At 44.3% G+C, this 15,356-nt stretch overlaps 1 protein-coding gene across 5 annotated transcripts in view; it reads left to right on the top strand.

Annotated features, from left to right (window-relative positions):
* The window catches only part of ADAM17 (ADAM metallopeptidase domain 17), a 44,207-nt gene that overhangs the window by 25,964 nt on the left and 2,887 nt on the right, over positions 1-15,356 (top strand). For all 5 annotated transcript variants that reach the window (XM_086325536.1, XM_086325537.1, XM_086325539.1 and 2 more), the window contains 9 exons: positions 1,229-1,373; positions 1,487-1,575; positions 4,301-4,453; positions 6,222-6,421; positions 7,409-7,512; positions 12,153-12,287; positions 12,416-12,546; positions 13,272-13,350; positions 14,325-14,413. In XM_086325536.1, the coding sequence (XP_086181662.1) occupies positions 1,229-1,373; positions 1,487-1,575; positions 4,301-4,453; positions 6,222-6,421; positions 7,409-7,512; positions 12,153-12,287; positions 12,416-12,546; positions 13,272-13,350; positions 14,325-14,413 (1,125 nt within the window). The remainder of the gene's footprint in view (positions 1-1,228; positions 1,374-1,486; positions 1,576-4,300; positions 4,454-6,221; positions 6,422-7,408; positions 7,513-12,152; positions 12,288-12,415; positions 12,547-13,271; positions 13,351-14,324; positions 14,414-15,356) is intronic.

Genomic DNA, 15,356 nt, shown 5'->3' with positions numbered 1-15,356 from the left:
ATTCTGAATAAATTTCTTATACATGATTTTGTTAGTTCAGGTCTCTTTGAAGCTTATTAGTAGATCTCTGAGGTCAGTAATTACCAAATGGTATAAAAATGTATTAGATGGTAGAGGTGTAATGTGGAGATCTGAAAGTACTCTAGGAAATTTTAAATTTCTGTGTTTTTATTCTGGTAACTAAGGATAACATAAATACTGTATGCCATATGGATTCTTGTCCTGACAAGATACAATTTATCATTTTTGTCCCCGGGTCTCAGTCTATGGGCTTCCCTAGTAGCTCAGATGGTAAAGCATCTGCCTGCAATGCAGGAGACACAGGTTCGATCCCTGGGTTGGGAAGATTCCCCTGGAGAAGGAAATGGCAACCCATTCCAGTATTCTTGCCTGGAGAATTTCATGGACAGAGGAGCCTGGCAGGCTACATACAGTCCATGGGGTTGCAGAGTTGGACACGACTGAGTGACTAACACACACGCTGTCTATACCTTTGCTTTGTTGTAAAATGGCCTTCTGTGAAGTGATAGCATTTATCTTCTGTGTTGTTAATGTGTTAGCTTCCCATGGCTGCTGTAACAGATTACCGCAAATTTAGCGGCTTAAAACAGCACTTTGTTTATCTGATGGTTTCTAGGCTTAGTCCATGCACAGTGTGGCTCATCTGGATTCTCTGGTTAGAGTCTCACAAGACTGAAGTGAAGTCAGGTTTTCAAAGCTTGAGGGGAATTAAGGCTGTTATTAGTTTGAGATCCATAGAGTGTTGTATCTGTGTAATATTACTTAGCCATGAAAAAGAATGAAATTTTGCTATCTGCAACAACAAGGATGGATGTATAGGGTCTTATGTTAAGTAAATAAGTTAGAGAAGGATACTGTGTGATACCATTTATATATGCAATCCATAAATACAGCAAACTAGTGAATGTGGCGACAAAGAAATACTCACAGATATAGAGAACAAATCAGTGGTTACCAGTGGGGAGAGGGAAAGGGCAATATAGGCGTAGGCAATGAAGAGGTGCAAACTGTTACGTATAAAATAAGCTACAAGGATATACTGTACAACACGGGAATATAGCCAGTATTTTATAACAACTATACTTTGGCTTTAAAAAAATGTAAAAGCAGTTGTACAGTATAGTAGTATTCTGGAATATTTAGTTGAAACCTGTCTTGGTCTGATGTAATTGTTAATCTAATTAAGAACACTTTGTTTTTTTAAAAGCAATTTAGTTTTGATATTGCTGAAGAAGCATCTAAAGTCTGCCTAGCACATCTCTTCACGTACCAAGATTTTGATATGGGAACCCTTGGCTTAGCTTATGTTGGTTCTCCCAGAGCGAACAGTCACGGAGGTGTTTGTCCAAAGGGTAAGTTTTCCATTTGTTGTATGAAATATGTGGGAATAGGAAGGTGATTGGATTATGATATAATTATGTCATTATAATTATTGAACAAGCCATTTGTTTTTTTTTTCCTGTAGCTTATTACAGTCCAATTGGAAAGAAAAATATCTATTTGAATAGTGGTTTGACCAGCACAAAAAATTATGGTAAAACCATCCTTACAAAGGTATGTTCTTCAAGTTTTAAAAGAGTAGATTTTGAGTTTATTGTAGTGGGACGTCAGCAGTTAAATATTTATGTAGATATCTTTTTAAAAAGTAATGCATACTGTTCTTTGTCTCTGCCTAAACAGATATATATTTTTAGTGACAAATATGAAAAGTATAAAGAAGAAATATTGTCAGCTGTCAAACTTCTTTTGAGACCAGTTGGTATTATTGTTTTTCCTAAAGACATCCTTTCTGGAGCCCTTCATCTGCAGCTCCCGATAAAGGACTGCTGCTATCCAGAACATATAAGGAGTATACTGAAAACTCAAAAAAACAAACAACCCAATTTTAAAATAGGCCAAAGATCTTAATAGATACTTCACCAAAGGAGATATACAGATGGCAACTAAGCATAATGAAAAGATGCTCAGTACTGTATGTTATTAGGCAGTTGCAAATCAAAACAAGGAAAGCCCGTTATAAAACTAATAGAATTGCTAATATCCAAAGTAGTGATAATACCAAATGCTAGTGAGGATGTGGAACAACATAAATTCTCATACACTGCTGGTGGGAATGCAAAATGGTATTAATACAATCGCTTAGGAAGACGGTGTGGCAGTGTCTCAGAAAAATAAACATACTCTGGTGTTACATTGGACTCGGCACCCTTAGTATGTAGTCAAAGGAGTCCTCACAGAAACCTGCCGGTGGATGTTTATAACGGCTTTATTAGGATTGCCAAGACTTGGAAGCAACCAAGATGTCTTTCTGTAGGTGAATGGATAAACAAACTGGTACATCCAGATAATGGAATACTATTAAGCACTTTAAAAAAGAGCTATCAAGTTATGAACACATGGAGGAACCATAAATGTATATTATATATATTTTTTGGAGGCCAGGGATGCTGCTAAACCGCCTATAATATACAAGACAGCACCACCACCCGCTACAAGCACACAAAATAATTGTCTGGCCCAAAGAGTCAATATATTATTAAGTAGAAGAAGCCAAGGAGAAGGCAATGGGAACCCACTCCAGTACTCTTGCCTGGAAAATCCCATGGGCGGAGGAGCCTGGTGGGCTGCAGTCCATGGGGTCGCTAAGAGTTGGACACGACTGAGCGACTTCACTTTCACTTTTCACTTTCATGCATTGGAGAAGGAAATGGCAACCCACTCCAGTGTTCTTGCCTGGAGAATCCCAGGGACGGGGGAGCCTGGTGGGCTGCCGTCTATGGGGTCTCACAGAGTCAGACACGACTGAAGCGACTTAGCAGCAGCAGCAGCAGCAGGAGACAATCTGTTTGATTCCATCTATATGACATTCTGTAAAAGGCAAAGCCATGGGGGCAATAAAATGATGAGTGGTTGCCTAGAGTGGAGGGAGGGATGAGTAGGTGGAGTACAGAGGGTTTTCTTTCGGGTGTTGAAACTGTTCTGTATACTTTAGTGATGGATATAAAACATTATGTGGGGACTTCTCTGACAGTCCAGTGGTTAAGATTCTGCCTTCCAATGCAGGGGGCACAGGTTTGATCCCTTGTCAGGAAGCTAAGATCCCACATGCCCCATGGCCACAACACCAAAACATAAAACAAGTAATACTGTAAAAAATTCAATAAAAACTTTAAAAATAGTCCACATCAAAAATAATTTTTTTAAAAAAGAAAAGACGTTATATGTTTGCCAAAACCCATAGAAAGTGCAATACAAAGAGCAAACCTAATATAAATTACGGACTTTGGTGAATTAAAAAAAAAGTGAAATGGGATGAAAGAAGAAAATATGATAAGCAGTTCTTAAAATGTTAGTCTGTTTTTTCGAAGTGGATTAGAGAATCCACTAATGAATTTTTCCAAAGCATAGTATGGAATTACTTCCCCATATTGAACCTTTGGAATTTGAATATTTTTTGCTAAAAATGCAAAGTTTTCTTTACTACCATTTTAATATTAACACATGGAAATCTTCAACACATTGGTTTCAGAATTGGGACTCTTCGTTTTAAAAAAATAAACAGTGTCTTGTAAAAATATGTATAGATTATTTTCATGTCCATGGAGTGATTTCCCCCCTCCCATCTCAGGGGGAAAAAAAAAAATCAGTAATTTGTTATCTCATGCAGTTAAATATGGGAAATTTTTTAGCTTTACTGGCTAAATTTACCATTCTATTCAGATAGAAATCCTCTGGTGATCTGATAGGTTCAGTACAACCAACCCTTCAACTGGATTCTGAACAAAATTCTGAACCTCTAGGGCTAGGTCACTGTCATTGGACAGGAATTCAGTCACTGGGATAAGGAACATTGTTTTGCTCTTCTTTAGTTGTCTAGTTTTAACCTTCCCACCACACTTAGATCTAATGGGAGTGTGACTGAGATGAGAGGTGGGAGGGCGGGGGGCTTGGGTGATTGGTTATTAGCTCTTTGGTTTATCAGTGCCAGGCAGTTTTGGAATGGCCAGTGTTTGGTTCCGCATTGAGTGTTCCAGTCTATCTTTTAATTTATGTTTTGTTTAAATTCATCCATGTAATACTACTTAACAGTATTCAATACAATCTTAAATATTCCATTTAATTTCTATAACTGATAGAAGAAGTCATAGTCCAGCTGTTGCCCTGTTGTTGATCTGAATCTGACTGATCAGGTCCCATTTAAGAGAGAGGAACCCAGCTGGCCACAGCAGGTGATGGTTAGGGTGTTAGGAAGTAACATTTTCCCTGTGTGATCCTTCAGGAAGCTGACCTCGTTACAACTCACGAATTGGGGCACAACTTTGGAGCAGAGCACGACCCAGATGGTCTGGCGGAATGTGCCCCAAATGAGGACCAGGGAGGGAAGTATGTCATGTACCCCATAGCTGTGAGCGGCGACCACGAGAACAATAAGGTACGTGTCTTCTGGCGCTTTTGTTTTTAATGTGATTAGGGAAGAAGAGATGATGCTGAATGATAAGAGAGCCCAGAAAAGCTTTCCATTTGTGCTGCAGTCCATGGGGTCACAAAGAGTCAGACATGACTGAGTGACTGAACAGCAGCAGCTAGGGATGGAATTGCACGTTACCAAGTACCGTGAAACGTGGTCCATCTAAATCTGCTCATTTGGACTGTGCGTTGTCAAGATTAATCATGTGTTGCTTTGAGCTGTATGGAAAGTTAATTATTTAATGCCTTGCACTGGAATCCTAGTTTGCAGGGTCTGGTGGGCTTAGACTTTCACTTAAATTTTTCTTTCATTTATAAGCCTATCATTCATATTAGCTCTACATTGCTTCCTAATTTGCATATTTTAATAAACTTTTGCAACAAAATATGTAATTTGCCAGATGTAAGTGTCCTGTGGGTAGGGCGCTTGCCTTTCTGGTTTACAGCTCTGTCTCCAGTGCTCATTCAGGGTACCAGGTATGCAGTAAATAATATTTGCTTTGTCAAATAAGTAGAGAGATCATATTCTGTTGAAGGTGTCTGGAATACTCGACACTCGTTGACTTGGGACATGGGAAACAGCTTCAGAGACTTCCTGAGAGTGGCTGTGACTCACTCGTAGAGTCTGAACTGAAAGTCTTCATAGACGTCTGTCTGGTCCTTTTTCCGTTTTGCAAGAGAATGGAAAGTGGGGCTGAAAATTCCAAGCTTCTAACCATGGCTTGGTCTTTCTGGTGACCATTGCCCACTCAGGAGCCCACTCAAAGTCTGCTCATTACAACAAAAGACACTCCTATTACCTAGGAAATTATGGAGGTTTCAGGAGCTCTGTGCCAGGAGCTGTGGCCAGAGACGAATGTATGTTTTATACTGTCTTATGAGGGTCTTGTGCTCTCTGCTCCTCAGGGGTCTTATGGTGCTTGTTTGGGTGGCAGATGAAGCCATTGTAGTCATTTGCAGACTGTGGAGGCCCTACCTCTAAAAGTACTCAGGCTGAGTTTTACCCAAATCTTGTTCTGCTTTTCTTGATATTTTCAAATTGTTTGGGAACTGGACTCTATTTTAGAGCATCAGGAAAAATGCCCAAATGTGGGTCATTTCTATGGTTTTGCATATCAAGTGGACAAGCTAGGGGTCAGCTGTAGCAACTCAAACTTAAGATCTTGGGAACCCATGAAGACGTTTAGGTAATAATTTGGAATTTAATTTAATAGACTACATATATACATACACACACACATATATATGAAGTATCACACCTCTTACTAAACTCAGCTGTTAAAACACTTTAAACATGGATGACTGATGTAAATTCAGAGAATCAGAGCAGACGTGTTCTGCAGGCCTGGATCATTGTATCTAGGAAGACAGGGGTCTGCCCGGTCAGTGTCCCCGCAGTGGGGCCACTCTGAGTGGGGCCACTCTTGGCTACTGAGTCACTGAGCTTAGTCTGGTGACTCTGCTCATGCCTGACTGGTGGAGGTGTTTGGTCTCCGCATTTGTGTGGCTTACTTTCCTGTGAAGAATTTTAGGCTTCACCAAATTCACATAACGTTTCTAGCCTCCTGCAGAGGAAGGTGCCAGCAAATGGCATTTAAAGTCAACAGTGAACCTGATAAGCCTTCAAGCTGGTTCTGGTTGTGGCTTTTGCGTTAAAGTTTGTCCCTGGAGAATAAGCGCTTACCTGAATTTTTATGTTATCTTGGGTCCTGTGTGGCCTTTTTTCTCTTAAGATGTTTTCAAACTGCAGTAAACAGTCCATCTATAAGACCATTGAAAGCAAGTCCCAGGAGTGTTTCCAGGAACGCAGCAACAAAGTGTGCGGGAACTCCAGGGTGGACGAGGGCGAGGAGTGCGACCCCGGCATCATGTACCTCAACAACGACACTTGCTGCAACAGCGACTGCACGCTGAGGCCGGGTGTGCAGTGCAGGTGAGGGCTGCATGTGGCAGGCGTGCGGGCGCCTAACGAGGGATCCCCGGAACCATGGGCTGAAAACGCAGGGCCTTGAGAGTCATTAGAGGGCCTGTGAAAGTGTGTGTCTACCCCTGTGCAGCAAAGAAAATGTTTTCTGGAAAGCAGTTTGACATTCCATGACAAATCCTTGGTCTTGCATCCTCTCTGCTGTAGTGATGCCATGGTACAGAGAATCCTAAGGAAGCAGAGATGTACAAAGATGACTCAGCAAGGAGGTTTATGGCCACATTCTTTCAAAACAACAATTCTGGGACATAAACTCATTACTTGTATCTGTGCTGTAGAATAGCCTTAAAGAATGCTGTTGAATCACAGAAACCAAATGTGGAGGAAGGTTTAGTTACAAATCTCTAACTTACTACAGGTTACAAGTTATAAGTCTTATGTCCCATTTTTAATGCCCTGTGCCTGGCTGAGAAGTAGAGGGGCAGCTTTAATTTATGCAGACTGAACTGCATACAGTGCGTATTAACACTGCAAGTACTGACCAGGCTGCCTAGTTTCTTAACTACTGATTGCCTTGTGGGGTTGGTTTTTGTTTTTGTTTTGTTTTTTTTGCTTTAATTTTTGGCTGGGTCATGTGGCATGAGGGATCCTAGCTCCCTGACCAAGGACTGACAACTGACGCACCCTGCATTGGGAGGTCACTGGAGCACCAGGGAAGTCCCTTTTAAAAAAAAGTCACTTAAAAAATCTATCAAGTGAATGAAAACCAAGGACACCAAGGTGTTTTAAAGATGAGTCACCGTGGACCACTCTGCTGCCCGTGTCTGCATCTGGAAGGGCCGAGGGACCATGTCTGGGGGTGCCAGCACCTGGGCGTCTGTGCAGGAGTGGGTGGCCTCAGGAGGCTCTGCCCTGCCCTTTCGGGGCCTGTGGCATGACCATAGTCTGCGTTGTGATGCTGGCCATTGACCTGGACTGTGTGCTCTTCCTCTGCAGTGACAGGAACAGTCCTTGCTGTAAAAACTGTCAGTTCGAGACGGCCCAGAAGAAGTGCCAAGAGGCCATTAATGCTACTTGCAAAGGCGTGTCTTATTGTACAGGTATGTCCTCCTGGTGGATCTCTTAGAATAATTTGTTCAGATGGGCATGCCTGCGTTTGAAAGCAGAGTTGGGTTTCATTCAGATGACTCGAACCTTTTACCTCACGGACAGAGTTGAGTTGATCACAGCACGCTTCACATTGGTCACTGCAGGACCTGCGATCATTCACTTCCATTCTCCTTTCCTTCATAGGCATCAGCTTTAGTGTCTTTGATATTTGCCTGGATAGGTGTATGTCCTTGAGATAGTGTTATTTTTTGTTGCTGTTGTTGTTGAGTTGCTAAGTTGTTTGTCCAACTCTTTGTGATCCCATGGACTATAGCCCACCAGGCTCCTCTGACCATGGGATAGCCCAGGCAGGGATGCTGGAGTGGGTTGCCATTTCCTCCTCCGGGGATCTTCCCGACCCAGGGGTTGAACCTGCATCTCTGCATCTCCTGCATTGGCAGGCAGAGTCTTTACCACTGAGCCACCTGAGAAGCCCGTTGTTTTCTGTACATTTAAAAAAAAATATTTATTTGGCTGCACTGGGTCTTAGTTGCAGCATGTGGGCTCTAGGTTCCTGACCAGGGATCAAATTGGCCCCCTGCAGTGGCGCACAGACTCTTAGCTACTGGACTACCGGGGAACTCTCTACATGTGTGTTTTTAATGTGCTAAAATGATACTCTACATTAGATCTTTTTTGAAAACTCAATGCCATGTCTTTACAATTGTGTTTTCCATTGCTTTGTATTTCTGTGTGTGTCTAGTTCATTGTTTTGGGTCCTTGCTGGGTTTCCAGTGATTTACTGTGATACACTGTGTGTGCTTATCTGCTCACCAAGCAGTAGCTGCTAGGATTTCTCTCCTAATGCTGCCTGTAGGACTACACTGGGCATCCTCACACATCTTTGGGAGCCATGAGGGCTTCCTGGGTGCATAGGGAAGCATGGAATTGCCTAGTCGTGGAGGGTAGCACTCCAGTGGTCTCTGGAACAGCAGTATGGGTTAGTCAGTGCCACCGTGGGGCGTCCAGGTTCCTGTATTCTGGTGTCCTTGTCAACACACTGTATTATGTAGCTCTTTTTTGCCAGTCTGAGTGTAAGGTGATTTCTTCTCCTTATTTACATTTTCCATGAACATCTGTATATTTGTTAGCTATTTAGATTTCTTCTGCACATAATTAGTTCATTTATTTGGTCCATTTATAAAAATTGGGTTTAATTTTTGCTGTTATTGCTTTGGAGGAGTTCTTTCATGATAATCTATCTGGTTTAAATACTGCATATGCCTTCCTCCTGTCTGTTGTCCTTTTGGAACAGAAACCTCTCATTAAATGTGTCATTTTGTTTCTGTGTGTGTGTGTATTTTTTGAGTTGTGGATCATTATAAAGATATTTTCCACAGTTGGTTATGTTAGCTTCATAATTTTATCTTTCATCTTTAGGACTTTAATCTATCTGAAGCTAGTTTTAAGATTATCTGTATTGATTGTCAATATTCCCTGTAGTTCTGTCAGTTATTCCTTTCAAAAATCTCCAAGCTGTATTATCAGGTACACGTTCTCCACATCTTCTTGGTCTTGCTATTCCTTCATCACTATATAATGCTCCTTTCTGACCCTTGAGATTTAATTTTTTTTTAATTTTTGAAATTTTTATTGGACTACAGTTGATTTACAGCGTTGTGTTAGTTCCAGGCACACAGCAGAGTGAAACAGTTATGCATATCCTCTTTTAAATTGTTTAATATTCAGTTTGCTACCTGTGTGGTCACGGTGTCCTTATTTGTCTGGTGTATCTATCCCGTCTTATATTTTTTAATTTATGTATCCTTTGGTTGCTTGGCTTGATTTTTGTAACAGGTTTATTGAGAGATAATAAGCATATCATACCACCTGTCCACTTGAAGTGTCAGTTCAGTGGTTTCTAGTATATTCATGTTTGTGCATCCACCTACCAGTCAGTTTTCATTGCCTCAGAAAGAAACCCAGACCCTTTAGCTATCATTTCGAATCTCCTCATTCTCCCAGCTCCAGACAACCACTACTCTACTTTCTATGTTGATGGATTTGCCTGATCTGGATGTTTCATGTAAATGGAATCATACAATATGTGTGCTGCTTTCAGAATGTTTTCAGGATTTATCCATGTTGTAGCATGAATCAGTCCTTCATTTATTTTTATTGCTGAATAATATTCCATTGTATGGATATATCACATTTTCTTATTCATCAATTGATGGATTTTGGATTGTTGCTGCTTTTGGCTGCTGTGAGTAATGCTACTATGCAGATTTGTGTGTAAGTTTTTGTGTAGACTTAGCTTTTTATTTCTCTTGTGTCTGTGTGTGTGTGTATCCAGTTGTAGAATTGCTGGGTCCTGTGGCACATCTGTTTAATCCTTTGAAGAACTACCAGATATTTTTCCAAAGTGACTGCACCATTTTACATTCCCACCAGCATGTGTGAAGGTTCCAATTTCTACAAATCCTCACCAGTGCTTGTTATTATTTGTCTTATTTTTTTGGCCACTCTGCACTGCATGCAAGTTCTTAGTTTCCCGACCAGGGATCAAACCCGTGCCCCCTGCAGTGGAAAGCACGGTCTTGACCATTGGGCTGCCAGGGAATTCCCCCGTGTTTCTGATCACAGCCATCCTAGTGGATGTGAAGTTTTATCTCACTTCGATTCTTCCTTCAGCTTTTAAATGTGCATTTTATGTTACTCATGATTCAAACATTCTGCCATCTGTCAATATCACATTAGTTTGTCACATATCAGGAGCCTGGATATCTCAGTCAACCTTTAAAAAACATTTTCTGGCTGTGCTCAGTGTTAGTCTTTACTGTAATAACCAAACAGTTTCAGGAAGGTGCTTTCTTTTTAAATACGTGTAAAACAGTTTGAGAAAAGATTTCCTTATCAAAGAGACTTTTGTTCCCGTGGTATTTATATGAAGTAGCAGCAGCATCACCTGGGCTCCTGTTAGAAATGCTCCGGCCCCTCCCTGGGCCTCCTGCACCAGCCACTCTGTGGACAGAGCCCAGTGCTCTGTCACAGCATCCCCTGGGGGACCCTGGTGCCTGCTCCACGCAGAGGACTGTGCTGAATAGGTGATGCTGTGTTCTTAATTATTTTCCTGTGCATCTTCATGCTCTGATTTTAATCTTTTAAGAGCAGATGTTCAACAAAAGCTTTTTTTTTTTTTGGATCTGCTGAGAGCAGCATGACATAAATGTGGTGACAGTTCAGAGTATAAACCTGCACTGAACTTGCTGTCCTTTTTCCAGAGCTTGCTTTCAGTGGGGGTGAGTTGTCTGTAAGACAGTCTTGTTGACACTCTGAATGCCCAGCACACGTGACACATTTTTATAAAATCAGAGGCAAAGGTTAACAGCCTAAGTGTGTCATCTGTGTTAGGTAGTTAATGAAAGTCTGCTTCTGTGGGGAAAAGGGCAGAGTCCTTTAAGTTCACAGACCTTTAAGTCTGAATTCTTTTGATTCACTTGGGGGCTTTCCCTGGTGGCTCAGCTGGTAAAGAATCTGCCTGCAATGTGGGAGACCTGGGTTCGATCCCTGGGTTGGGAAGATCCCCTGGAGAAGGGAAGAAAGGCTACCGACTCCAGTACTCTGGCCTGGAGAATTCCATAGACTGTATAGCCCATGGGGTCGCAAAGAGTTGGACACGACTGAATGACTTTAACTTTCATTCCTCACTTGAAAGGCCAGGCCTATGGTGTCTTCATACAGTCGTTTTTGTCTTCTCTTTTAGTGTGGACTTTTAACTGCTTGTGTTTCTCATTTTCCAGAATGAGTCACTTGTTTCACCTATTCTCCTGAATTTAACATTTTTGGGTGGCTTTTCTTTGTCCTTAAGAATCATTGATTCTTTCAAGAAATATCTGTGGTTTACCTACAGTGTGACAGGACTGGACATACATTGATTCATTAATAGATTTGGTTTTTGATCTCATAGAGCTTACCAGTCTGGTGGTCAGAAACAGAAAAGAACCACAGATAATCAGATAGATGCACACTGGAAGAGGTGCTGTGGGGGGATAGGCAGCGTGCAGTGATGGGGCCTCACAGATAATCAGATGGATGCACATTGCAAGAGGTGCTGTAGGTGGGGAGAGGCGTGCAGTGATGGGGCCTGATGGGGTGAGGGGCCTCCAGTGGAGGTGTGGTTCTCAGGTCATCTGGGGGAGGAGATACTTGAGAGAAAATGTAAAGGGTGAGGAAGGCCAGCCTGGCCTCCTGAAAGAGGGAGACAAGAATCCTCTGGGGGCTGAGCAGCATGCGTTAAGGTTCTGAGGTGAGAGGAATGGAAGGAGGTGAAGAAGGGTGGGCATGTGGGCCAGGGAGGGCTGTGGGCAGGAGGCCCGCTGGGGGAGGGTGCAGTCAAGTCAGGGCTCACAGGCATCTTTTGTTAGTGGCAGCAGTAGGATCTGTTTTACATACACATTCTTTCATAAGCACGTTTTGTTTCACTATGAAGAGGTAAAAAAGCAGGATACCTGGAACGAGTAGGTCCTGATGGAGGCAAGGCCGCAGGGCTGAGCGGACACTGGGCAGCGTAGTGCTCGGCACGGTGCTCCCCAGCTCCCGATGGAGCAGGTCCGGGTGACTCACGGTGACCGTGTGCCCCGCACTGCAGGTAACAGCAGCGAGTGCCCGCCTCCCGGAAACGCTGCCGATGACACCGTGTGCCTGGATCTCGGCAAGTGTAAGGACGGCAAGTGCGTGCCCTTCTGCGAGCGCGAGCAGAGGCTGGAGTCCTGTGCGTGTAATGGTGAGTGCGTGTCCAAGGCAGGAGGGGCGGAGGTGGCCCTTGCCTGCCAGCCCGACCCCGCCCTTGGGGGCCCAGCAGGGTCAGGGCAGCAGAGGACCGTGTGTATGTGAGGCTCTGCTCTGTTTCAGAAACCGACAACTCGTGCAAGGTGTGCTGCAGGGACCCCATGGGCCGCTGTGTGCCTTACGTCAACGCCGAACAGAAGAACTTGTTTTTGAGGAAGGGCAAGCCCTGTACAGTAGGCTTCTGTGATACGAATGTGAGTATTTATGTACAGTGTTTATTCATGTGAAGTTTTTGTTTGTAAATGCTTGGCTTTGCAAATGGAAGGAAATCAGAACACAGACGGTGCCACGTCTGACCACTGTCCTCATGTGAGAGTCCAGGCAGGTTCCGTGGGTGTTCCAGGAGACCGCACAGGCCCTGGGGGCTTCATGCTAAAGCTGGCTGCTTGCAGGCAGTGAGTCCCACTTACATACTCTTGCCTGGAAAATCCCATGGACAGAGGAGCCTGGTAGGCTATAGTGCATGGGGTTGCAAAGAGTTGGACACGACTTCACTTCCCACTTACTTGGTTTTCTAGGCTAATTGTAAAACTCATGCTGCAGAACTGTGGGCTCTGACCTTGAAATGGGTACAGAGTAGGTAGGAATGATGTGTCGGCGGCCTTCGTCAGATCCTCGTGCTCCTCACAGAAACACGACTATGCCGGCACACTCACAGAAGAGGGTTGCTAGGGGCTTGGGAGGCTTCTGCAGGCTGTCCGGTTGTGTGTGTGTGTGTGTGTGTGTGTCTTGTGACTCTAAATTCACTTATAAAAATGGACTTTAGGTTCCCATTTCAGTGTGTCACAGGTGGGTCTCTTGGGCTGTTTGGTTTCAGTGGATCCCTTTTCACGTTAGTTATGTGTTTTAACATGAAGGAAGCCACGTTCCTTCTAAATGCATGGCCCTTGAAATAACACCTGACATTTTTTGTTTTCAGGGCAAATGTGAAAAGCGAGTGCAGGATGTCATCGAGCGTTTCTGGGAGTTCATTGACAAGCTGAGCATCAATACTTTCGGTACGTGGTTTCCCTGGGTGGGAGGCTGCTTAGAACTGAGCTGACTTCCCTGACAATGTTAGAAAGTGTGGTTTCAGACTGATATGCCCGAATCCTGCAATGGGCTTCCCTGGTGGCTTAGGGGGTAAAGAATCCTCCTGCGATGCAGGAGACCCAGGTTCGATCCCTGGGTTGGGAAGATCCCCTGGAGAAGGAAATGGCAACCCACTCCAGTATTCTTGCCTGGAGCATCCCATGGATAGGGCAGTCTGGCGGGCTACAGTCCCTGGGGTCACAAAGAGTCAGACGCAACTGAGCGACTAACAGTCTTTCAACAGAGGATGGAAATAGTCACCACTTACGTTCTGAAATGACTTTGTTGGCTAAAAAAAAAAATGGCCTTACAGGTCTGCACCTGTATAGCATGGACACACAGATTTTCAGACAAGGGAAGAGAAAGTACAGACTGCTTTACTGGAAATGAACTCTTGACAGCATAAGCATGCATCAGATGGTAGACTGCAAGCTGTAGACTGCCAGACTCCTGCGTGGTGTGAGAATCATTCATTTACAAGTGGGCCTCAGATTTTCCAGAAGTGAGGATGCACGCTGTGTCCTCTAGGGTGCATACTTGAGTTTCATCCCAGAAACCACCACAGTGCCCAGACAGCAGCAGCGCTGTCTTGGCGAGCATCGTTCCTAGTAGGAGCCTCCTCCAGCAGGAGCCCCCTGCGGCGTCCCTCTGGGGACCGGTGGGCCGCCCTGTGATGTGATGTGTCCTCCACAAGTGCGTTGGGCCTTTCTGGGGAGAGTGCCCGTGAGTGGGTAGGTGCTCGGGTCTCGCGTGGGTGGCATGGTTCCGGCCTGTCAATGCCAGCCACGTCGCGGTACCCCGCCGGCAGTCTGTGCCCCGACACCTGATGATACTCTAAGAAGGCTGCTTTTCGACTTCTGAGTCCTTGCTCAGGACATTCATTGTTTGGAACTGTTCACAGGGAAGTTTCTAGCAGACAACATCGTCGGTTCCGTCCTGGTTTTCTCCTTGATATTCTGGATTCCTTTCAGCATTCTGGTCCATTGTGTGGTGAGTCACCAGTTTTTAAGTAATTGAAACATTTTGTTAAACTTGAGCACCTCCAACCATAGGGCTGTTTTGAAAAGATAAAATTTATTCTCAGAAAACTCTGACCTGTTTCTAATGACATTTTTGGTGTTACCCCCAGGAAAGTGTATCTTGTTAAAAGACTAAATTCTAAAAAATGGTATTTTTTGTGTGTGGCTGTTTTGTTCTCGTGTGTAATTTCTGAGGAATTTCATACTTGCTAAGCACCAGAGACTGTTTAGCTGGACTTGTCTAGGACTTCTGAGTGAAGCTGCGGCATGAACGTTTTCAGGCTGTTGTCACAGCGCAGATGGCAGCCAGCAGCCGTCCAGAGACGCTGCCCCGTCTCGTCCAGGGTCCCGGCAGCACCGTTTGGGGTGTTCGAATCCTTCCCTGTGAGGACACCGAGCAGTCATTTTGATTGTTCAAGACGAGTAACAGCTAACAAGCTTGGTTGCACTCTGAGAAGCTCCAGTACTTTATAAGTTTTCTTATAAATCCAATCTCTTTGCTTCTGTGGGAAAGTGAAGATCTGTCTGCTGTGCAGAGACGAGGCACTCAGACCCAGGCTTTCAGGCCTTTGCTCTGAAAGCCCTGACAGGGTGCCTCCCGTGAGCACATGGGAGGGTGCGGTGCAGGGAACTCTCGGGTCTCCGTGGCCCTGGCCTCCTTCCCTCGCGCGCTGTCTCGTGATGGTTCTTCCTCCGGTTGATGAGCCTGGTGGGCCTGAGGAAACCTCTGCTCAAGCCCTGCTCTGTTAAAAGAGCTGAAGCTCTGACACACAGCAACACTGCCATCCACTATGGAGGCCTGACCTTTGATTTCTGAGCAGAGCTGCCGACAGGAGGGCGGGCAGTGGCTGGTTTCCAAGCACAGAAGACGGTCAGGGCAGTCAGGCCGGGGCTCGGCCTCCTGCCTCGCTTGT

The sequence above is a fragment of the Bos grunniens genome, chromosome 11 (assembly GCF_055505025.1).
Source record: "Bos grunniens cultivar Pamir isolate PY7600 chromosome 11, Bosgru_T2T1.0, whole genome shotgun sequence".
In the NCBI taxonomy this organism is placed as follows: domain Eukaryota; kingdom Metazoa; phylum Chordata; class Mammalia; order Artiodactyla; family Bovidae; genus Bos; species Bos grunniens.
This window is presented reverse-complemented; position numbering and strand designations above follow the sequence as displayed.